This window comes from Podarcis pityusensis, assembly GCF_964106645.2.
Source record: "Podarcis pityusensis genome assembly, chromosome: Z".
NCBI lineage: Eukaryota > Metazoa > Chordata > Lepidosauria > Squamata > Lacertidae > Podarcis > Podarcis pityusensis.
The window spans coordinates 19,083,962-19,107,562 of record NC_138044.1 but is presented as its reverse complement, the minus strand read 5'-3'; the positions used below and the strand labels follow the sequence as shown (position 1 = coordinate 19,107,562).

Genomic DNA, 23,601 nt, shown 5'->3' with positions numbered 1-23,601 from the left:
GGTGTTACCGGAAAAATCCGAGGGCTCCCTTGGAGAAAAACAAAGACACCAACCAGGATAACTTGGAGCAAAACAGCAGCCTGTAGGCTTGGCCTTTATTGAACTGTTACAACAGGGTGCTCCCCTCACTTGCAGGAGAGAGGAAGGACCCAGAAAAATGGTGTGCAAGACCTTATAAAGACTTTTGAAATTGCCACCCTGTAGATCAAGACCACCCCCAGAAACATCATACATACATCACAGAAGGGGTGTAACCTAAGACCACCCCTCAGATACATACATCACAGAAAGGAGGGGTTGAGTTGTGGTGGTAACCTGAGGTCCTGTCACCTGGCTGGTTCCCCCTTTCCCCCTTCCCATGAGTACTTTCCAGGTGACAGAGGGGAGTTTGCAGTTTCCTGCCCCCAGAGGGAAGAGCTGATTATTGTCCTTTGTTCCAGTCCGAGCTGAATCCACTCCCATATGCAAGTTCTTTGTGATCTTGATGGTCTTCTGACTAGGACCATCAGGGTTGGCATAGCAACTGGGCAGGGCTCCTGTGTATGTACTGGTATGCTCAAGGATTATGGCTGCCCTGTATCAAACCTTCCCCATTTTGTAGTCCTTCCTTCATGGAGTAAAATAAAAGTGGAACAGTGCAAATCCGATGTACAGTTATTTTCTATGAATTTATAACAGAAGCGTAGCGTATGTAGTGTGTGAGTGTGAGTGAAGTTTGTACAAACTGAATGATTGGGGGGGGTTTCCTGCTACATTGGGAAAGATGGGGGGCACAAGGAGAAGGGGACGAGAGAGGACGAGATGGTTGGACAGTGTTCTTGAAGCTACCAGCAAGAGTTTGACCAAACTGCGGGAGGCAGTGGAAGACAGGAGTGCCTGGCGTGCTCTGGTCCATGGGGTCACGAAGAGTCAGACACGACTAAACAACTAAACAACAACACTAGCCATGTAGGCAGTGCTTTGCCTCCACATTCAGAGGCAGCAATGCTACTTAATATCAGTTGTTGGAAACTGTAGGAAGGGAGAGGGCTCTTGTGCCCAGGTCCCGCTTGCTGGTTTCCTCTCATGGGCAACTGGATGGTCACTGTGAGAGCAGGACCAGTTGAACCATTGGCCTGATCGAGCAGGCTCTGTATTTGTTCTTATGGCCAATCATTAATTTACATTGGCTTACTTCCTTCCGCAGTTGATTTCCTCTCAGATCAAAACCATGCATCCTCTCTTGTGGAGCATCAGGAGGATCAAATCCCAGAATAGCAGGAATGGGACACCCCCCACCCCAGGTTTCCCAACATTGCAGAGCTGCCTGGTCTGTGAGTCCCCAACATTCACACCTCATGCTAATGATGTTCTCTTTTCCTTAAATGCAACAAAGACATTGCAAAGAACATCTCCAGCTGAGTGCTCACGAAGGTGCTGGCAGCAACTGAACCAACCCCTAATTTAGGTCACCTTGTGTATCAACCACAGCTAGTTCAGAATATTCCTAAATTTAATTATCAGAGGATAAAAAAGACAGACACAATTTGACATGATTTCCTCTCCCTTACATTCTGCCTCAACGTCTCTGCCCCCACCCTCCCACTCTACACATTGAGCTGCATTTTATTCTACTGGGAACATTGAGGGTCCTCCTAGCAGCCCCACCTTGAAATAAAGCACAAATGCTTATTCTGCTCACATCACTTCATGTTTGCATCACATTTCCCTTTAGTTATTCAATTTACTTTGGTTGCCTCCCCTTGCATTACCCTCCCCCATTTTGGATTCAAGTTGGCCTTTTCATTCTGTGTTTAAACAGCTCTCTTTCACATACACACACCTCAAAGCACAGACAGTCCCAGGCCCATGCCAGGGAGTTCTTGTAGGTCCTTTCCAAGGCTTGCAAGACCTGCTGCTCTGCACTTTAGCAGGGATTTTGTGTTCAACGTGCTAAAAGATTAAAAAGCTGATGGAACCATCTTCAGGCTCATCCCCCTTGTCCTATGCCTAGAAACCACAGGTCTGAGCAGTATCTGTGCTTTCTATGCACGAGTCTGAGTGGTTTCTCCCTTGCCCCACTCCTTTGCCGGGGGAACCCCACTCTTTAGTGCTACATCAGAGCAAAAGTCAATATAGAGACAACCCGTTTGTTCTAATTGAGTGCTAAAGAGACATTTTCCTCGGGGAAAGCAGTGGGGAGAGAGGAAGTATGGATAAGCCCTTATTGAAATATTGCAGTTGGGTGCATGTTTGTGCATGTAGGAAGACAGGGACAAGTTACAAAAAAACAACTTGCTGCTGTCCTCCAACCCTAACCATGGCCATTTCCCCATGACTATTGAGCATGGGCAAATGTTCACAGGCAGGTGTGTGAGAGAGAATGCGCTTCCACCAGAAAGAGGGCTGAAAAGTGAGATGAGCGCCACACCCCAAAGACTTAGCCGTCCAGGGGTCCTTTACCTTTTACCTTTGCTGGAGGGAGGGCCTTCCTTAATCCATCTTCAAGCAGAGCCCTGCTGAGCTGCACACTGTGGGAGCTGAACTATATGACCTCTGAGAATCCTTCCAACTCAGCAGTGCTGTGAAAAGCAGTATCAACACAGTGCTGCCCACCTGCAGCCCACCTGTGACACAGAAACATTCCCTAGCAACAACTTCATGGCTCAAGCACCACCACTGATGGGTTTAGGAAAGCCTTCTGAGCCTCCCTGTGACCACAACAGGCAATACTGGGCTCAGTGAAAAAACTGTTCTGACCTGCATGGAGGTAGCTTTCCATCATAGGAAAGCCAGGGGGTCCACCTCCCCCTTCCCTAATACCTCCTATGGCAACACCTATCCGTCACCGTGCTCTTTATGTCAATCATCTACATGGCAACAGGCCTGTGAATCAATCCTCAATCCTTTGCACAGGAAGCCTTGGTTTGTTTGCAAAGAGAGATTGAGAGGGAGGCAGTTTGCACCTGAAACCCACCCTCCCCAGGCCAGGAGATCCTGGCTTGGCCTACATGGGCAGCAGGTGCCTGTGGGTAACCTCAGAGCCAGCAGTACCTGTCCAGGGGGCAGCACTATGTATGTGGCAGGGGAGGGGAAACCCCCATGCAGGGCCATTGACCCATCCTCCCTTCCCAAAGCCAGAGGCCAAGGACAGGTGTCTCTCCCCATCCCCATCCTGCTAGTCCTCAATGCAGCCACTCAGGCCAAGTAGCTCCTGCCTTGCAGCCTAATCCTGGCTTGGTCTCACCAGGAGCTCCTTCTCCAAATGTTGGGCCTGCTGCAAGGTAGTGAGGTTCACCCTCCCGCTTCCCCAGAGTCCCTGTGAAGCTCGTTTTGTGACTGAATTGAACATGACACATCATTATTCGGATCATATTCCACAGTGTCAGAGCCCATCTCCCAGTCTGCCTGGATTTTCTCTCTGAGAAGAGGGCCTGGCTATCCCTGTCAGCGTCTTTTCCACATCCCACATGATCGCTCCCAGAGACAGCCCTTTAATGTAGCACTCACTCGTAAAGTATGTTCTCTTTAAAACATTTATTTGCAATTTACATCATGAGTAAATATTAATGGGATGAGGCTTTGAGCAAATGGAAACAGATTGTGAGGCTGACAGCAGGGGCAACTGCCTTCCCTGTGGCTTACACCAGTTCAGGATCCTGTTCTTCAGGGAGGTGCTCTGTGCTTTTCACTGAGCTGTGCATTTTCCAGCTCTGGTGAGGACTGCATTGACTGCCCCAATGTCCATTTATTCGACCTGAAAGGGGGGGGGGGATGAAGTAGAAAGGTCCCCTCCGACCACCTCCCCTCATTCTGTTTAGCAGATTTGTGTGAAATGGCCAATGCTGAAAGCACCAACTTTGATGGGAAAGCTGGCTGCTTGCATCCAGCACATTACATTTCCAGCTACCTATAAGAACATAATATTGGGATGTGAATAGATGCTAGGAGAGGATATAAAGGTAAAGGTAAAGGGAACCCTGACCATTAGGTTCAGTCGTGACCGACTCTGGGGTTGCGGCGCTCATCTCGCTTTATTGGCCAAGGGAGCCGGCGTACAGCTTCCAGGTCATGTGGCCAGCATGACCAAGCTGCTTCTGGCGAACCAGAGCACCGCACAGAAACGCCGTTTACCTTCCCACTGGAGCGGTACCTATTTATCTACTTGCACTTTGACGTGCTTTCAAACTGCTAGGTTGGCAGGAGCAGGGACCGAGCAACGGGAGCTCACACTGTCATGGGGATTCGAACTGCTGACCTTCTGATCGGCAAGTCCTAGGAGAGGATATATTTATTAGTTATTATCCCTCCTCCCTCATGTTTGTGAGTTCAGCAGTGCTATCCCATTGCAGCTTAAAAGGGTATCTTAGGCTAATTTTAGCCTTTTCATTCAACTAATTCAGGATGCTTTAAGGCAGACTGGATTTTCCTGGAGTTTCCCCCTTTACTCCCCCTTAAAACAATAACCACACAAACAGTCTTGTAAAAGGTAAAAATAACATTTACTCACTCAGAATACTTTTTGAAGAGTAACAGATACAGCAGCTTTGTTCAGGCAGGCTTAAAATGGTAATTCAGTTACAAAGACATACTTAAGTCTAGCTTAAAATGGCGTCTGAGCTGGAGCTCAGACTTGGCAGGTGTTCTCACATTGCTGGCACAGCAGAAAGAGATGAAAAAGAATAAGGAGAGTCTGCCAAGGCAGGCAGGAGAATATATACATCTACACCCTCCCCCCTGTCAGGGCACAGTGGGAGCATCTCTCGCAAAGTTCTCTAGCAAGTTTACAGGAAAACTCTGTGAGCTTCAGCTCCTATTATGTGCCTATCTAGCAAAACATGAATTGTTGATTTGACAGCCTTTTAAACATCCCACACATAAGATGAGCCCTGCGGAATCAGGCCAATGGCCCATCTTTGTGTAGTATCCTGTTCTCACAGTAGCCAGCCAGATGCCCCAAAAGGGAAGGAGCAGGACCTGAGCACAAGAGCCCTCTCCCCTTTGTGATTTTCAGCAACTGGAATTTAGAGCTGTTTGGTCTCTGGCCATGGAGACAGAGAACAGACATTGTAATAAACTACAAGGGTGGGAGTGGTGATGGAATTCGGAGGATATGCAGTGGGGTGAGTGAGGGGACAGCAATGGCTTTTTCTCAACTGAATATTACAGACAAAAGCATTTTAAATGTGTCAAGCCTACATACTTGATCATAGAAAGCCTCCCTGGCCACGGCAGCAACCCCAAACCACTATATGTCCTAGCCAACATGGGTCAAGAGGGAAGCCTCACAGTCTCCAGGGGCAGCAACTCTTTAGACTGGAGGGGGCTGGTAGCTGCACCCTGCAATCCCAGCTTTGGCAAGTGAGGAGGAGAGGAGAGGCAAACTTCAAAGTCCTCCTTTTGTGCAGACCTTTACTGGAGGAAACTCAGAGATAGAGATAAGCAATCCAGTACACAATGTTGAACAGCAGGAAGGCTGTGGGGAAGAAAACCCGGGAGTAGGAGTCCAGGCGGGAAATGTGGATGCGGATTCTGCCCTCTCGCCAGGTGCCCGTCTGACAGTCCTCAATGCAGCAGAAGAACCGCTGACACTCCTTCCCTTCCAAGCAGGAGGGCTCCAAATCTTCGCTCTCCACCTCTTCACTGTTGCCCTCGACTTCAGGGGGCCAGTGCACCAGGCTGTTGATGTTGATGGCAGTGTAGGAGGGCATCATCAGGTGGGCATGGCTGGCTGCCTGGAGAAGGACAAGGAGCAAATGAGAGAAGCAGAGAAGGGGCACAGGGGCTCCCCCCCTAACCTTGTGGAACTGGCAATCAAGTGCTGGCTTGGAAGGTGGTAGCAGCTCAGGGGTGTCCTTTTCTCCATCCCTCTGGCACAACTTTCAGAGGGGGAATAGACCAGCTTGACCCCCTCCCTAACCAATTAGCCCAACTGCTTTCTGGGACAAGATTTGGGGCCCCCAAAGGATCATCTGGAGTGAGGAGCCCCCCACCTCGCCCCACATCCTTTTTAATGCAAATTCCTGATGAACTTTGCGCTGTTGACGCTTTTGGGGTGGTTGCACACTCCAAAAGCATCAAGAGCACAAAAGAATACTATTTGCAGCTGCAAAAAGCTTCAGGGCTTCACTACCAGTCATCACATCTCCCGTAATTTGCTGCTTGAAACCTCATAACTTTGTTATACTGCAAAACGCTCTGGTTTATTTTTCTCTGGCTTTTCCCTCTGGACAGCAATAATGTGGTAGCATCAGGGTAATACCACAGAGCTACTGATAAGGCAGAATAAATCTACCACTAATGTGCTATTTATTGCATCAAGAGCATGTTGCAGAAAACATACCGGCTACAGCAAAATGCCAGCCTGGATTGGTCCCTCATCACTTTCCTCCCTCTGATGGCTCCTTCCTTTACCTGGATCCTTTGGAGGGTGAGGCATCAAGCTCTGCCAGGCAGTGTCCCCCCCGCCCCGCCATCCCACTCACCAGTCTGGGTTTCCTGCTGCTATGCTGTGTTGGCTTCTTGTTTCCTGCCAGGTAATTGAGGGTGGCATACTCCATGAGGGCTGCAAAGACGAAGATGAAGCACACTGAGACAAAGAGGTCCATGGCAGTGATGTATGAGACCCGGGGCAGGTGCTTGCGGGAGATGGTGCTCAGGGTAGTCATGGTGAGCACGGTGGTGATTCCTGGGAATAGGAGAACACCTGGGTGAAACTGCTGGACGTCTTGTTGAAGGTACAAGTTTAATTGTATATAAAATGTATTTAATTGCATTGTATTCAAGTTGTTGTAAAAGAAGCTCTACGCATATAGCTAGTAATTTTTCCACTTGGTGTGGTAGGCTACCTAGTGACTAAGCCTTGTGACTAGATCAGGAATACAGTGGTACGTCCAGTTACGAACTTAATTCGTTCCGGAGGTCCATTCTTAACCCAAAACTGTTCTTAACCTGAGGTCCGCTTTCACTAATGGGGCCTCCCGCTGCTGCCGCACCCCGGCGCGCGACTTCCGCTCGCATCCCAGGGCAAAGTTTGCAACAAGGGACATCTACTCCCGGGTTAGCGGAACTCGTTACTCGAAGCATTTGTAAGGAGGATGGTACGTAACACGAGGTTTCACTGTATTAGATTTGCTACTCAACAGACAAGCTGTAATTTGAGTGCTTTCATGTATGTGTACAAGTGGTGGCCATTTTAGGCACATTCAACTGACGTGCAATTGCCAATGTGCAGGTCCTTTTGGACCTGGAAGAGGGCAGAATGGAGGAGGAACAGGGTGTAATGCTTATAAGCACTCCACCAATGTGCGTGGGGGCCAGGAACAGAACACCCCCCCCACACACAAAATGGTTGCCACCTGTATATATGTAAATGAGACTGTTTGCAACACAAAGATGCAGGTAGGCTGTTGCCAGCAAGCAGGAGAAGGACAAAAACACAGTATGCTGACTTTAGCAGAAAGCTACATTTTAGTAAAGACATTTAAAACCTTGCCCTAGGATTAGCGTGAGCAAGGTTTGTAAGAATGAAACTCAGTGCTTGGTTTTTTTTTGCAATGTATCTTTTTGTTACTTTGTAATATTTAAAACCATGCTCTGCAAGTAAAGCTTTAAAAGTTTATTTCTTGAGCAGAAGAAAATTTATTTCTACACAAGGGTCAGATCAGATCTTCCTCTAGCACTATATCTAACATGCCTATGGCCACCAAGTGGAGTGAGTGAGCCATGGGAGACCATGGACATTGGGGCTTGGCTTCACAGGCTTCAGGGATGGGGCTGAAAGGGGTCAGCACAGTTGCTGTGGAGGTGTATGAAATCCACGTGGATTGGTTTTTCAATGCTGCTACTAATAAAATCAAATATATATTCTTCCTAATTCTCCTCCCCCCCATCCACACCCATTTTAGATGATGTTTCATTTAGACCCCCACCCCCACCCACCCACCCACCCAAAATATTTGCCATTAAAATACCATGTTTGAAAAGCATCCTTAATTGTCTTAAAAGCCAAACAAGATTCAGGATGCAGAGAATTCTAATGAGATTGAGACAAGGAGTTGCTTTAGGCCGTGGTTGAAATTGATGATGGAGATGGGTTTGTTCCTCCCAAGAAACAAGAAACTTGGCATCCCCCCCCCCCCGTGGGCAAAGAGGGGTTGGTCCAGAGATCCTATCATGCACAATAATTTGGCATGTTGCAGGGCAGGAGGAAGTGCAGAGAGACAGGGGTGCAGAGACAGAGGAAGAACCAACTCTCTGGTAGGAAAAATAGCCTGCCTGGAGCCATGAGCTCTGCGTTTGTTCAAAGAGCCCACACCTCCAGCTCCAGAACTTGTCCTCTGGTCTTCTCCAGCTGTGAGTACCAGTTGCACAGATGCCATGACAGGACTTGGGGCTGGGCCAAAAAGATCCCCATGTACCCTAAACCTGCCCCACAAAAGAGGCTGTGCATGGAACTGGAACATCACCCGCAATCACCAAGTACTGCGGTGCTTATTGTTGCAAAGGTTGCACACAACCCCAATTCTGCCAAGCAGTGCATGAGATCCCAGGGGGTTCCAGATGCTCACCCAGAGATGTGTTTCTGTTGAGAATCAAGACACAGTGGAGGTTCAAGTGTCTTTAAAAAATATGGTTTAATTACACATATTTACACCTGAGTTTATGGAATGTGTGGGGCTTTAGGGGAGGGGTAGTACTTCTGGTTATGCTCCTTCTGGGGATGTTTGTCTACCTTTGGTTCCCACCCTGCACTCAGCTCTCAACTGTGGCTCCTAGAAGCTGTCAGAATGTGACAATGGGGACACCGTGGGAAATGGTTTCAACTGACTGGCTAAACCAGGTGATGGTAGCCAATGGGTCTCAAACCCTTAGTGAGTTAGGGACTTCTCACTGCATGCACTCTATGTTGGATTGAGCGGATGAGACCAATAGTCAGTCCAACGGTCAAGAAGGCAGTTTCTGCACATGCTGTAGAGGGAAGTGAGGAGCAGATTAGGCTCATCAACCTGGGAAGGTAGCCCATCTAAGAAAAGGTAAACTTTGATTCTATACCTCCACTGCCTTGCAGCTTTGCTCATTCATCAGAAAGGCTTCAAGAGTAAACCCTGATGAACAATCCATACCCCCTGCCTTGTGGGTCATATTTGGGAGAAGAAAAGGCTAAGGAGTAAAACCTACACAAACCAGGAGTCCCTAAGGCAGTTGGATAGTGCCTTGTATGCTTCCTTTAGGCAACTCCTGCAGCTGAGTTGGTGCCAAACATATAGCTCTGCTTTCCTTTGGACCACTGGAGAGGTGCTGCTAACACAGCAGTTTCACCCCTAATGATATATTCCATTGTGTCTTGAGACAGATGACTGCCAACAACACCAGTGGTGTTGGACCTATTTGCCTTTGGGCCACAGCCCTCCCCTGCAAGGGTCTTCCCCTCCTCACAAGAGTCACTCTAATTCCCTCAGCTTCCCTCCAGCTTGCTTCATCTCTTCCCTCTCAGTTTTGAGCGAACTAGCCTTCTTGCTCCATCACGCCATGCTGCCTGGTTTAGTCATCCCACTGAGATGGAATAACCACTGTACTTAGCTCCACCTCTTGGGTGCTGCAGGGGTTAACAAGAGCTGAGGGCAATGCCTTCCTTACCCAGAGATGTTCTGGCTGGTGTAGAGTCTCTCTTGATCCAGAAGGAGACCCAGGAAAGGACCACCGTCAGGATGCAGGGGATGTAGGTCTGGATGGCAAAGTACCCCATCCGCCTGCTCAGGTCAAAGGAGACGGTCATGACTATGTACTCCCCTAGAGAAGGCCACAGAGAGGCGGGCAGGTCAGAAGAACAGGCCATTCCGCAAATCACATTGCCACTTCTGCATGCCTTTATTTTATGCTGGGCTGCTGCAGAAGTCACGGCTTCTAGCTTGAGAGGCCATCTAAAGGCACCACACATGGTCTGATACTTGTATTTTCAGTTGAGGTAACACAGGAAATGACCCAATACCTAATCTGACCGTTGGTCCATCCAACTTAGTATTGTCTTTGCCAGGCATGGGCAAACTCGGCCCTCAAGATGTTTTGGTACTACAATTCCCATCATCCCTGACCACTGGTCCTGTTAGTTAGGGATGATGGGAGTTGTAGTCCCAAACCACCTGGAGGGCCAAGTTTGCCCATGACAGGTCTATGCTGACTGGCAGCAATGGCTCCTCAGGGTTTCAGGCAGCGAATGTTTCTTAACACTACCTGGAGATGCCAAGCATGAGATTGAAACTGGGATCTTCTGCATGCCAAGCAGGTGTTCTGCCAGACATAGGCCCTTCCCAAGGGGGAGGCTGTGCTTCTGCAGCAATGCTCAACAATGTCTGGAACTACCTTCACCACTGGAGCTGCACCTGCTCCATTTCCCTCCTTGGCTCCTAAATCCTTTTGCTCACCACTTTGTAGGAAACATGTCTGTGAGAACTCTGGGTGTGGCCGACACGAGGGTCCAGAATAAGAGACCAGGAGGAAGACCAGAGTTCAGTCCTGCCCCCCTACAGTCTGGTCTGTGTGATGATCTATGCGTGCTTACAATGTGCTGTATTTGTGCATATATGAGGAGGGGTACTTGATTGCTTTGTGAAAGGAAGGTCGGGTGGATAATTGCCCCTTGGAGAAAAATTGTTTCCTTGCTTTCTTTTAGCCAAATATTACAACATATTGGACAATGCAGGAGACATTCTGAACATTTTCAGTCACAGAGGTCAGCCTCCAGCAACCAAATTCAACTAGCTGGGAAAATGCATGATTAAGGCAGCCACCTTCCTGGAAGAAGGAACACTTGCCTTTTAGGCCTATCAGAGAGAATGGCTCCAATTAAAACCTTCTTTTTCCAAACAATAAAAAATCCTCATTTGCAGTCTGCCAATCATAAATGGATTAAGAGTATGGATTAATCAATGCATGATTTTAGCATAAATATTTCCTTTTCCAATGTAGCTTGTAGGAGTTTTGAATGTGCTCAGTATGTGGGGCTCAGGAACTGCAAGGGGGCTTCCAGGGAACTGGACGTATTAAAATGAACTCCAGAGAGCCCAAAGAGGTCCTGTGCCAAAGTGGAGGGGAAGCTCTGAAGGAAGGTGTTGTGGTTCCCTAAGGACAGCCTGGTACCTGCTTTTGGGAGCGGGGGAAAGAAAAGGAAGCAGATACAGCTTCTGTGGGCTCTCAGCTAGAACTGGGGGGGCCCAGAGAGAGGCTGCCTCTGCACCCTCCACTCCCGCCTCCTCCTGCCCTCCCAGCCCTCCAGTCTCCAAACTATTCACTTGTTTTTCATGTGAAAAAACCACCACCTACAATGTGCCCAACTCCTGTGGGACAAATGTCTTACCAGCACCTGTCCTGAGCACCTCAGATGTGTTCCTCAGACCTGTGAAGTCAAACTGGTAGAGCCTCCAAGTTCGCTGGTCAGAGACTTCAATAGAGTACCTTCTCCAGCGGTAGATGATCTCCTCTCGTGGGTAGCCATCTGGAAGGAGCAGAGCAGACACAGGCAAGAAGGTCAAGGCCCATGCAAAGTGGATTCTCTTGCAAGCCACCTCACAGCTCCTCCCTCCTGTTAATTTGATCAAAGGGGCTTTACAGCCACTGGGCTGGCTCAGAAGAACTGGTAGCCAAGGAAGATGTGCAAGGACTCTCTTTAACCACTTTAACCACCCTGCCCATCTGTGGAAGGTTCCTGATTGCATCTCCTCACCAGGGAAGTTTCCATATAGCTCAGTGGTAGAGCATCTGCCTTTCATGCAGAAGGCCCCAGGTTCAATCCACAGCAGTATCTCCAGGTAGGTTGCAAAGAACTCCCTTCTTGAAACCCTGGAGTACCATTGCTACCAGTCAGTGTAGACAATACTGAGATAGTTTCCTTTTTTGCTTCACATTATTTTCAGGGCAACAGAGGGGGTCAGGAGGCCATGACCTGCCTGGTGGAAGCTGGCAACCTCCCTTCCTAACAAGGGGCAAAACAGGGCAGCTCTCTACCAGCTCCATCTGGTACACAGGCTGAGACCCTACCTGCCCACAGACTGTCTCGCCAGAGTGGTGCATGCTCTGGTTATCTCTCACTTGGATTACTGCAATGTGGGGCTACCTTTGAAGGTGACCCGGAAATTACAACTAATCCAGAATGTGGCAGCTAGACTGGTGACTGGGAGCGGCCACTGAGACTACATAACACCAGTCTTGAAAGACCTACATTGGCTCCCAGTACATTTCTGAGCACAATTCAAAGTGTTGGTGTTGACCTTTAAAGCCCTAAATGACCTTGGCCCAGTATACCTGGAGCGTCTCTACCCCCATCGTTCTACCCAGACACTGGGGACCAGCGCCGAGGGCCTTCTGGCGGTTCCCTCACTGCGAGAGGCCAGTTACAGGGAACCAGGGAATCAGTAGTAGCACCCGCCCTGTGGAACACCCTCCCACCAGATGTCAAAGAGAACAACAACTACCAGACTTTTAAAACACATCTGAAGGCAGCCCTGTTTAGGGAAGCTTTTAATGTTTGATGGATTACTGTATTTTAATATTTTGTTGGAAGCCGCCCAGAGTGGCTGGGTAGGCCCAGACAGATGGGCAGGGTATAACTAATAAATTATTGTTATTGTTATTGTTATAGATCTAAGGTTGCCATATGTCTGGAATTTCCCGGACACTGTCGGTATTCGGCCCTCGTAAACAGTCACCAGGTGAAAATTGCTGAAATGTCTGGGGAAATCTGAACATGTGGCAGCCCATGTTGGAAGTGTAGATTTTGCCAAATTAAAAATAGCTCAAAGACTCAGCCTTTGTCAGAAGCTGTTTGTGGTCCTGAATGTGATCAGACTGCCTCTCTCAAAAGTATGGCTGTTACCCTCAGACGTCCTTTCACTGGGATCCCTGTGCTTTTTGACTGCTAATGATTTCAGAATATTTTATATTGTTATATTTCATCATACCTATGTTACAATTTTTTATGATTTTTACTGGGTGCATCCATTTGCTAAATAGTAACTTAGCGAACTGTTCACCCCCACATCTTAAATTATTATATAATAATATATAATATTTATATATGTTTATACAACTTAACCCACTTCGATCTGCAGAACTGGCCATGTTACAGGTGCCACACAATACTTATTCTGCATTTGGGAGGAATCAATCTTTTAGTGTGGCAGAACCCACACTTTGGAACTCCCTGCCTATTGACACCAAGCAGGTGCCTTCCCTGTACTCTTTTAAGCACCTGCTGGAAATGTTTTTTTAGGCAAGCCTACACATGTTTACATACGTTTTAATCTATTTTTAGCTTATTACATCTTTTAATTATTATCTGAACATTTAAACAGCTGTTTTCAACTGTTTTTTAACAGATAATTGTTTTATTCTTTTTGTAAACTACTTTGAGGTTTTTCTTTCAATTCACGTGGTGTATAAGTTTTATGAGATAGGTAAATAAATAAGATAAATATTGATAAGATAACAAAAATAAATCACTTGGCTGGGTAATGTTTTATCTTCTTTTTCTCTTAGGATGGTTAAGTGAGCCTTTTTAAAAATAATAAAGTTCCCTGTTGAACTTATGATAAATAAAATTTGCGGACATTGACTGAGGAAATTTGGAACATGGGGATCCTAAGATTCTGCCTTATGCAGCCTGCAAGTGGCCTGGTCAATGTTTTGTATGGGAGACCACCTGGGATTCCCCACCCGTGATGAGGGAAATGAAGTATACAAATGTAAGGAAGTGCCTTACCTTCTGAATCAGGCTCTTGGTTCACCAAGCACAGAGAGAGGCTCCTCTCAGCAGCTCATGGCATCCCAGGGGCTTCTTGGTGGTGATGCTGCCAGGGATTGAACCCAGGACCTTCTGCGTGCCAAGCAGGTGCTGAACCACAGAGCCAAATATGCATACATGCACACACCTCTCCCACTGCTGCTTTGGGTGGTGGTTTCCTCTTTACCATTCCTCCCTGGGCAGATACCCTTGAAAAATGTCCCAGTGACTCCTCCTCAGGGTGCCCCCATTGGGGCATTTGGAGAGTGCCCATGCCCTTAACTGGCCCATGCCCTTATTTGCTTCTGAGGAGGCAGCATAAGTGGTGGCGTACTGGTTAGGGTATTGGACTAGGACCTGGAAGACCAGGGTTCAAGCTAAGTGTGTGGCACTGTCATGTGTGAGTGTGGGAACATCTTTTCATGTCTCCTTAGCTTCCTATCCAGCCACTAGCAGCCTCTAGAAGCCCCCCAGGAACAACAATGGTGGTGGTTGAGGAGGATGGAAGCTGCCAATCCCCAAAGGGCTTGGAGATAAAGCAGCAGGAGGACACAGTGGCTGTTAGCTCCCCACATTTGAAACGGGCAGCATTGTGCAGAGCACTTCGAGTTCTTTCCTCAATCAGTGTTGTCTTTTTCATTTGCAGTGGTACCTCGGGTTACAGATGCTTCAGGTTACAGATGCTTCAGATTACAGACTCCGCTAACCCAGAAATAGTACCTCAGGTTAAGAACTTTGCTTCAGGATGAAAACAGAAATCGTGCAGCAGCAGTGGGAGGCCCCATTAGCTAAAGTGGTACCTCAGGTTAAGAACAGTTTCAGGTTAAGAATAGACCTCCAGAACGAATTAAGTTCGTAACCCGAGGTACTACAGCCCTCCCTCTGCCCAGGGATTGGGGCACAAGCCCCTTCCCTCAGGCTGCAAATGCTTTGGGCGCCTCGCTCAGTTTTGTCTCCAACTGCTGGAGAATAATAACTGCCAGCCATGTTGCTACCCAAGGCCCCTCAACTGGGACACAGACTGTGGGCAAGACATGCAATCTGCCCCTCAGCCATGACAGCCTACCCTCCTCAGCTTGAAAGGACTCGTGACCTGTTCACCCTTGTCAGGCAAGCAAGAGATACAAAGAGCCCCTATATCCTCTGACCAGGAGGCCTTCCCCACCATTCTCTCAGCACCTGGTAAGATCCAAACAGGTCTTATACTGCTGGGATTTATACTTGTTTACTACCAAAAATCTGACACAGATACAAGGGCTGTTCAGAAAGAAGAATGTTGGCGTGATGTGGTCTTTCTCTCAAGGAAGAGAAGGAGGAAGGGAGGGATGGAGGGAAGGAGGGAGAAGGGGAGAGAGAGATGGCTTTGAAGCCATGTTTGCCCTTTCTGGAACATCACTGGCCACAGACAGGTGTTTAGCTGACCCTCTGGCTTGGAATGAAAGGACACGACAGCATCTGGGACTTTGGACCCTGTTTGATCAACAGTGGGCATGCAAAACTTTCCATTGCTAGTCCAAGCTGACACCCTGCTGGCTGTGACAGAGCAAAGACTTTGCAAGCCAATTAGCACATTTTTGGAAGTGTGTCTGACCCATGTGTGCCCTCTAACCTCAACAGACTGCTAGTTGTATTCTGGATGGTCTCAGGGGGCTTGACAGCACAGGTTCTTATAGACAGCATCCATCATTGTTCCACTTGTAATTGTTGGGTGCAGGCTGATTTGGGGATTGATTCAGACAGTTTTCTTACTGCTCATCTTTTGCAAGTGACTCCCTGCCTCATGCACACACACACACACACACACACACACACAACAAACAAGGGTCTGAATCTGAGGGGGTATGGAGCTTCCGCACAGCAGGAGCACAGATGTATTCAGGGAAGAGTCTCAATTTCTGAGTCCCTCCATAGGCATAAATAACATCCCCTCCCCCAGCAGTCTCACCATCAAAGTGGAAATGAGTTTCTATAAGGTTCGAGTCACGCATCAGGGCCACATGAGAAGCTATGAGGTGGGATTAGCATAGGGCCACCACTGGGCCCCATCTGTAGAGTTTCTGCATGTGCAAACCCTCCCCCCCTTCCCGGTACTCCCTGCTTCTCCCTGTGTTTAGGAAGTGAGGATGTGGCAGAGGAGGCAGGCAAAGCAGAAATGGGGACTCCAGCGAGCTGCCAGCTGCAGCTGTCTCTAGCATCCTGGTTTTCCTCTGCAAATTGAAATGTCAAAACTGTTTCAAAGCAGCGATCTTGATGCCTATATATGATAAATCCTCCTGGGGCGGTGGGAGATACCTTGTAGCATAGCTAAACTATGTTTATAATTAATTGCCAGGCATGCGTGGCGTGTACTGTTAATTAGCTAAGATGCAGAGGAGATGGGGACAGGCTGGGAGGGACTGCTCAGAGCCACGTGGGTGGGCAACAGGGAGAGGGAGGAGGCTGTGCACAGGATCTGTAGCAGTGACATGACAGGCGGTGGCAGGCTGAAGGGCTGGTGCAGTCCAGGAAACAGCAGCAGCACCAGCCAGAAAGCAAACAAATGAACAGGCTGAAGGCGGGGAGCGGGAGGGGGTTTGGAAGGCGACTGTCCCATTAAAAGGCAGGGAGGGAGGGAAGGAAGGAAGGAGCAGCATGATGGCGTCCTCTTTGGCTCCCATCCATACTCAGAGCCACTAAATCAGAATCTGAGTCTATGGGCTGAAAGGGGCTTTTTGTGTTTGGAAGCACATGATGGCCACTGTGAGAGAGAAAGAGACAGACAGACAGAGAGAGCTGTCATTGCCTCAATCTACAAAGAAAAGGACTCCATGGGCCATGGCGAGGGAGGGAGGCTGCTGTGAGGACTGCGCCCACACAGAATTTACAGGGATCTGGGGAAGAAGGAAGAACATAAGAAGAGCCTGCTGAGTCAGGCCAAAAGGGGCAACCTAATCATAGAATGGTAGAGTTGGAAGGGATCTTGAGGGTCATCTAGCCCAACCCTCTGCAATGCAGGAATCTCAACTAAAGCATCCATGACAGATGGTCATCTAACCTCTGCTTAAAAACCTCCAAGGAAGGAGAGTTCACCACCTCCTGAGGGAGTTCATTCCCCAGTCAAACAGCTCTTGCTGTCAGAAAGTTCTTCCTGATGGTTGATTGGAATCTCCTTGAATGCATTGGTTTGGCTCCTACCCTCCTGAGTAGGAGAAAACAACCTTACTTCATCTTCCATGGTGGTAGCTCTTTAGATATTTGAAGATGGCTATCATATCTTCTCTCTGTCTCCTCTTATCCAAGCTAAACATACTCAGCTCCCTCAACCATTCCTCATAAGGCTTGGTTTCCAGACCCTTGATCATCTTGGTCACCCTCCTCTGCATACATTCTAGCTTGTCAACATCTTTCTTAAATTGTGGCACCCAGAACTGGATGTGGTCTAGGTGTGGTCTAACCTAGGCAGAACAGAGTGATACTATCATGTCCCTTGACCTGGGCACTAGACTTCTGTTGATGTTGCCTAGAATAGCATTGGCTTTTTTGCTGCTGCATCACACTGTTGACTCATGTGAAGCTTGTGGTCTTCTGGGACCCCCATTTCTTAGACACAACAGCCTCCACTGTATCTTGATTTTCAATGGAAACCCAACCCTGGATGAGCACATGGAACGCCCTGGATTCTCGTGCACTGCTCAGCTAAGATTGGAGGTGGCATGCAACCTCTGCAACAACAACATTTGCTTGGTGATTGACGTGGAGTGTTATAGTTCCATGCACAGCCTCTTTTGTGGGGCAGGTTTAGCATCTTTTTGCCCTACCCTTCAGTCCCATAGCCCTGTCATGACATCTATGCAACCGGTACTCACAGCTGGAGAAGACCAGAGGGCAGGAGTGGGTATCCATTGGGAAGTTCTGCAGCTGGAGGAGGCACTCAGCTTCAATGGTCAACCTGGAGAGGAGATGGGGATGGGGAATACTGGTTGGACAGCTGCTGCAGAAGTACAACTAACCTTGTATGAACATCAATACTTCTGGAGCCTCTCTGTAGCATTTTAGCATCCCCTCAAAAGGTGTTTCAGAAGCCACCTGAGGCCACCAAACCCACATCTAGGCCCATTTCATGATCCATTTATTTCATTCTAAGGCTGGATGTCTCCTTCCCTCTGTGATCCAGTCTGAAAGCAAATGGAACTGGATCCATTCTGTACAAAGAGGCCAGTTGGATGGTCTCTTTGTAGGTGAAAGCCAGGGAGAGACAACCACAAAACCACTTGTGATGTGACCCCCCCCCCAATCGTTCCTGAATTTGCTTATTTTTTGCTGCCCTTCTCTCCCCTGACTCTTTCATCCCTGTTGAATGATTGCCTGGGAGCCAGGGGTTTACCTGAGCGTATAGAGGACTTTCCCATCATTCCAGATCCGGAGCAGCTGGTTGGGGGTGGTGATCCAGTGGGAGTCAGCCCTCTTAGAGTTCCTGAAAAAGGTGTCTGGGATCCAAATCCGGCTCACCATATTGGTGTTGAGGGTGAGAGCTTTGAGGGTGCTGTTGAAGCGAAGGCGCCGGTCATACCACGTTTGGGCGAAGAATATGTCAATGGTGTATTCCTGTGAGAGGCACAAAATAACATTATCCACAGTCTGCATAAAACTGAGACCTGCAGCTCTTCACCCTGATGGGTGGCATTTGGTGGAGATCATTATTAGCATTTGTATTGCAGAGGGTTGGACTAGATGACTCTCAGGGGTCCCTTAAGTGGCTTTTCAGGGTGATGCACATCAAGGAATGATAAAAGGTTCCATTGACTGTACAATCACTTGCTCAGGATCACATGAGTAATGAACCCCCTTAAGGAAAGGAAGCAGTGAAGAGATGAGTTTCCAAGGTCCTTTGCACTGAAGGGCAAGTAACTCAGAAAGGGGCTCCATAACTGTGGGGCTCCTCTCAAGAAGACCCTATCTCTCATACATATTAAACTATTGATTTTACTGGTAGCAGATCCTCTGAAGCACATGTTAGTCGTAGTGTACAGGTAGGGTAACATGGTGGTCCCAAATCTGTGTTATCCAGTCTGAGAGATGATCCAAAATAAACCTATGCAAAGACAGCCTTGAAAGGTGGGAGCACTCACTGAGCAGCAGCAGCAGCTCACTAGCAGTGTAAGCCAGCAGAGGGGGGGCAAGTCTGTCCCTGTGACATCAAAAAAGGGAGATGTAGAGGGGACAGGTTAGGGTTAGGCAAGAAGGAAGCCAGTCAAACCAGCTCCCTCCTTCTGAAATGCTTGAAAGTTTGAATAAGGCAGCAAATTGGTGCCATCTATGGGGAGCTATGGGGGGCAGGACCCCCCAATATTTTCAAGGAGGGCCCTAGTCTCTCCCCCCCCCCAATTCCACTGTGATTCTCAAAGCATGTGGCAGCAGGAAGCGTCTTCACCCTGGTGTGTCCCTTTGAGGATCACCAGAGTGCCTTCTAGAAAAGTGCTCTGGCAAGCTCCCCAAAGGACACACCAGTTGAAAGCATCTTCGTGCTGGCACATCTTCTGCCAGGGATGCAGTGAAGGTAAGGTGGCTGGTGGTCAGGAGGTGGCAGGTGGCAAGCAAAGTCAGCCTGGCTGGGTTGGGGGGCGGAGAGGCACATATGCAACATTATATACACGCGATGGGCCCTTGCAATGTTGGGGGGGCAACTCAGTGTGCCTGGGCGACAGTTTTGGACAAAATGCTTTTAAAAGATAAACCTAATATTACAGTTTGAGAAGTTCAGGGTCTCTTTTCAACCTTTTCTTGGCTTCTTTCTTCAACAGCAATGCAGCTCTCCCACATCACTTTACTTTTTTTGTTCCATTCTGTTGACTGTCTTTCTAAACACCCTATTTTCTAGTTTGACATACAATATTTTCACTCCCTTCCCCTGACAACCTTTCAATCAACCAGAAGGAGAGTACCATCCTCCTTAATTGCCAGGTTCCTGGGCTGAACATTTTGCTCTCCTTTGTAAAAGTAAAACCTTTTCTAACGAACTACTGACACTCCTGTTCTTGTGCAAACTTTCGACCTTTCTGTGAAGGAGAACCAAAGACAAAATGGCTGAAGGTCCTATTCTACCCCACTGCTCCTCACCTCCCATGCCCCAAAGTGGTGCTCATGGGTGTAGCCAATATTTATTTAGGGATGGCAGGCTTTATCTTGGTGGGGGCAGAACTGAGTTATTTGCAATGCAATTGGTCAGTTAGTTATTTTTATTCATTTACAGTGGTACCTCGGGTTAAGTACTTAATTCGTTCCAGAGGTCCGTTCTTAACCTGAAACTGTTCTTAACCTGAAGCACCACTTTAGCTAATGGGGCCTCCTGCTGCTGCCACGCTGCCGGAGCCCAATTTCTGTTCTCATCCTGAAGCAAAGTTCTTAACCCAAGGTAATATTTCTGGGTTAGTGGCGTCTGTAACCTGAAGCGTATGTAACCTGAAGCATGTGTAACCTGAGGTACCATTGTACTTGATTGACCCATGGTGGTGCTGCAGATTCCCTGCCCTCTAGAGCAAATAATGAAGATAAACCTTGCCTGGTTGGGTTGGGTTCCTTCTAGGTGCTCCCTGGTGGGCAGTTGCTAAACTAATCCTCTCAGTCTCGTGCTGGGATGGGTAAAAGGTCCCCATAGTTGCTAAATGTCACATGCTACCTTGTGACAGAAGAATACATCTGTATGGAGGAACCAGAACCCATGTGCTTCTGCCAAGAACCTTGAGGCTAGCACAGACTATACAGGATCAGAGATGAGGTGTCATTGCTGTTTTTGGCTCAGTCACAAGGCACTTTTCCAAAAAGCTAATTTCTTGGTCACCTGAGGAGCAGGAGGCTGATGCACAGGACTGTCCCACAAGGGCAGTTGGAGAGCAAGAGAATCGCCTTAGATTTTGCAAGGTAGGAGGTTTCTGGAAGTGCAACCTAGAGCATATAGCTCAGGATTCCCTTCCCCTGCTATGAGCTTTGAGAGTTCAGTTCAAAGACATGCTGGGAATATTTCCTGCAGGTAGAGGACACACACAGAGAGAATGGAAGCAATGAAGCAACACAGCCCAGAACAAAGGCCACCTCCTTGCAACTTGTAAGCTTCACTGGGACACAAGTTAAAGACATAGGCAACATCCCAATAGTTTAGTGAATATTTCATGTGTTTCATCATTTAATTCATCTGGATGCCCAAGCCTGTCCAGATGCACTCAAGAAATCTGAAGCACATTACTAAATACAGCCCAGTCAAAACACACAGGAAGGATATGTTGCTGCTTTGGTTCAAGGGCAGCTTCTTTTCTGCTCCCCTCCCCATAAAAAATCACAACTGTCCTCCCATGTATGTTCCACTCTAACTTTTATGGGAGGGGGCAGTTGAAAAAAACCTGGAGCAACTTTTGGCCCTGAACAATTGTCCCCCATGCCCTGCTATGTGCAATAAATCAGATATTAGCCCCCTGGAAACATAGTGACTGGAGTGGCCTTTGTTTGGCTTTGATGTGGCTGCCCACACAGCTCTTGAATGCTGCTGAGGTACTGCGCTAGTACTTTCAGCTGGAAGTGGAATTAAAATGCAAGCTCACACATAGATATAGTGCTGTTTGCCCCATCAAACTCAGCACTGCCTGTCTCTATGGGTAAGATCTTATATGCTTCTGTGGGGCTTAAGTCCCATTCCGCTATGGTTCTGTTTCTCACTGTCCCTTTGATAAGCAGTTTCCTCCTTGCTCCTTCCCTTTAAAACACCTAGTTAGTTCCTCTTCCTTTCTAGCCATGTGATTCTTGGGCTGAAAGTTAGTCAGTCAGTTTTGGCTTTCAGTTAATTACTGGTTTCCTCATTCCAGCTAGAACAACTTCCTGTTATTTTATTTGCAATTGCTTTTGTTTCAAAGAAGAAACCAGCAATTAAATTCTCCTTTCTTGCTCCTAAGGATCAGGAACTGACCAAGGATTCCACCAGATGGCCTGTCAATTCAGCCTTCATCCTGATTTGCTTGAACAAAGCTTATGTAGTAGTTAGACTATATCCAGTTTTATTGGCTATTCATTCTGATTTCATTACAGGTTGGGTATGCAATGATGAACAATCATCCTAAATTCATCCTGGTTTGCTTGTGGTGGGTTTACACATATTTCTGTCAATAAGTTGTTCATCCCACGATTTCCCCATAACTTTCCAAACTGTAAAAAGTCATTTTTTAAAAGTAGATTTATTGTGCTGTGGTGACAAGAGTGCTTTAATCCACTGTAAACATGCCAATCAAAAAAGTTACAGTGTGCCCTTGAATCCCTCCCTCAAAATACTGACAGACTGGACACACCATAATTATTTTCACTCAAGAAGGTGACAGAACCAGAAGCAACTAAACAGCTGCTCAAAAAGGAAACTTTCACTTAAAGGCACAGTAACCCTGCCAAGCCTCAGTTGAACTGCACCAGTACACACTGGCTATGCTGGTGTTATGACTGCATTCCTTAAGTGAGGAAAGTGCTTCTGCAGATCAGGTGTAGAAAATGGCACCAGGAAGAGAACCTCAGAACAATGTCATTGGGGTTCAGTGTCAAGAAATAGTGCCTTCCAGTAGCACCTTAGAGACCAACTAAGTTTGTTATTGATATGAGCTTTGTGTGCATGCACACTTCTTCAGATACCTAAAGATATATGAAGAAGTGTGCATGCACATGAAAGCTCATACCAATAACAAACTTAGTTGGTCTCTAAGGTGCTACTAGAGGGACGCGGGTGGCGCTGTGGTCTAAACCACAGAGCCTAGGACTTGCCGATCAGAAGGTCAGCGATTCGAATCCCCGCGACGGGGTGAGCTCCCGTTGCTCGGCCCCTGCTCCTGCCAACCTAGCAGTCTGAAAGCACGTCAAAGTGCAAGTAGATAAATAGATACCACTCCGGCGGGAAGATAAACAGTGTTTCCGTGTGCTGCACTGGTTCGCCAGAAGCGGCTTAGTCATGCTGGCCACATGACCCGGAAGCTGTATGCCGGCTCCCTTGGCCAATAAAGCAAGATGAGCGCGGCAACCCCAGAGTCGGTCACGACTGGACCTAACGGTCAGGGGTCCCCTTTACCTTTACTTAAGGTGCTACTGGAAATAATTTTTTAATTTTGTTTTGACTATGGCAGACCAACAAGGCTACCTACCTGTAACAAGAAATAGTGCCTGCACTAGACCAGCTGGTTGGTGACATGGAAGCAAAACAATTTTCTCATGGAGAATCTGAATTATTTTAGAGCCTGGCCTGGCTCAGATGAGATTCCCCCCAAAATGGCTCAGTTGCTGCTCTCACTTGTCTCCCTTTTCTTCAGAAAGATTGCAGGACAAACATGACAGCTGCTCTTCCTGTTCTCTTTCTTTTACCTGATCAGACCCTGCTCCTGCTCCAGTAATGGTTGCCATATGGCTTGGAAGCAACATCTGCCACAGACTCTCTGAGAAAGGCTGAACAATCAAACTATCCTAGGGCCCCTGCCCCCAACCTACTGGGGGAATTTGGGAAGAAGGGCTAGATATAAATTAAATAAACAAACAAACAGATTATACACATAATGCAGAATTGCTCACCAACAGGCTTCTTCCACCAATTCTAATGCACATTGCAGTTAAGGTGGCCTTTAAGTAACCCAGGTGCAAAGAGTCAACAGGCATCATACAGTGGCTCAAGTCTTAGCCTTGGGGTCAAATGTGGCTTAGCTTTGATTAACTTTCCTCTTTTGGCCTCTGTTCCTCAACTGCCCATTGGGCCTGTAAGGGGACAGAGAGCCTTTCCAGGAAGGTCAGGGCACCCTCTACCGGCTACAGCAATGAGATGTTTGTCTGCTCCTCCCCATGGACCATTTTTACAA

At 47.8% G+C, this 23,601-nt stretch overlaps 1 protein-coding gene across 2 annotated transcripts in view; it reads right to left on the bottom strand.

Moving 5' to 3' along the window:
• Nucleotides 1-4,459: 4,459 nt before the first annotated feature.
• LOC308468221 (gamma-aminobutyric acid receptor subunit gamma-4) overlaps nucleotides 4,460-23,601 on the bottom strand; it is a 38,757-nt gene continuing 19,615 nt past the window's right edge. Inside the window, exons 4-9 of one of the 2 annotated variants that reach the window (XM_080990223.1) lie at nucleotides 18,120-18,340; nucleotides 17,602-17,684; nucleotides 11,336-11,473; nucleotides 9,619-9,771; nucleotides 6,465-6,667; nucleotides 4,460-5,714 (exon numbers count right to left, since the gene is read on the bottom strand). In XM_080990223.1, coding sequence (XP_080846349.1) covers nucleotides 5,406-5,714; nucleotides 6,465-6,667; nucleotides 9,619-9,771; nucleotides 11,336-11,473; nucleotides 17,602-17,684; nucleotides 18,120-18,340 — 1,107 coding nt within the window. In that variant the 3' untranslated portion in view covers nucleotides 4,460-5,405. The remainder of the gene's footprint in view (nucleotides 5,715-6,464; nucleotides 6,668-9,618; nucleotides 9,772-11,335; nucleotides 11,474-17,601; nucleotides 17,685-18,119; nucleotides 18,341-23,601) is intronic. The other variant, XM_080990224.1, reaches the window with a different exon arrangement.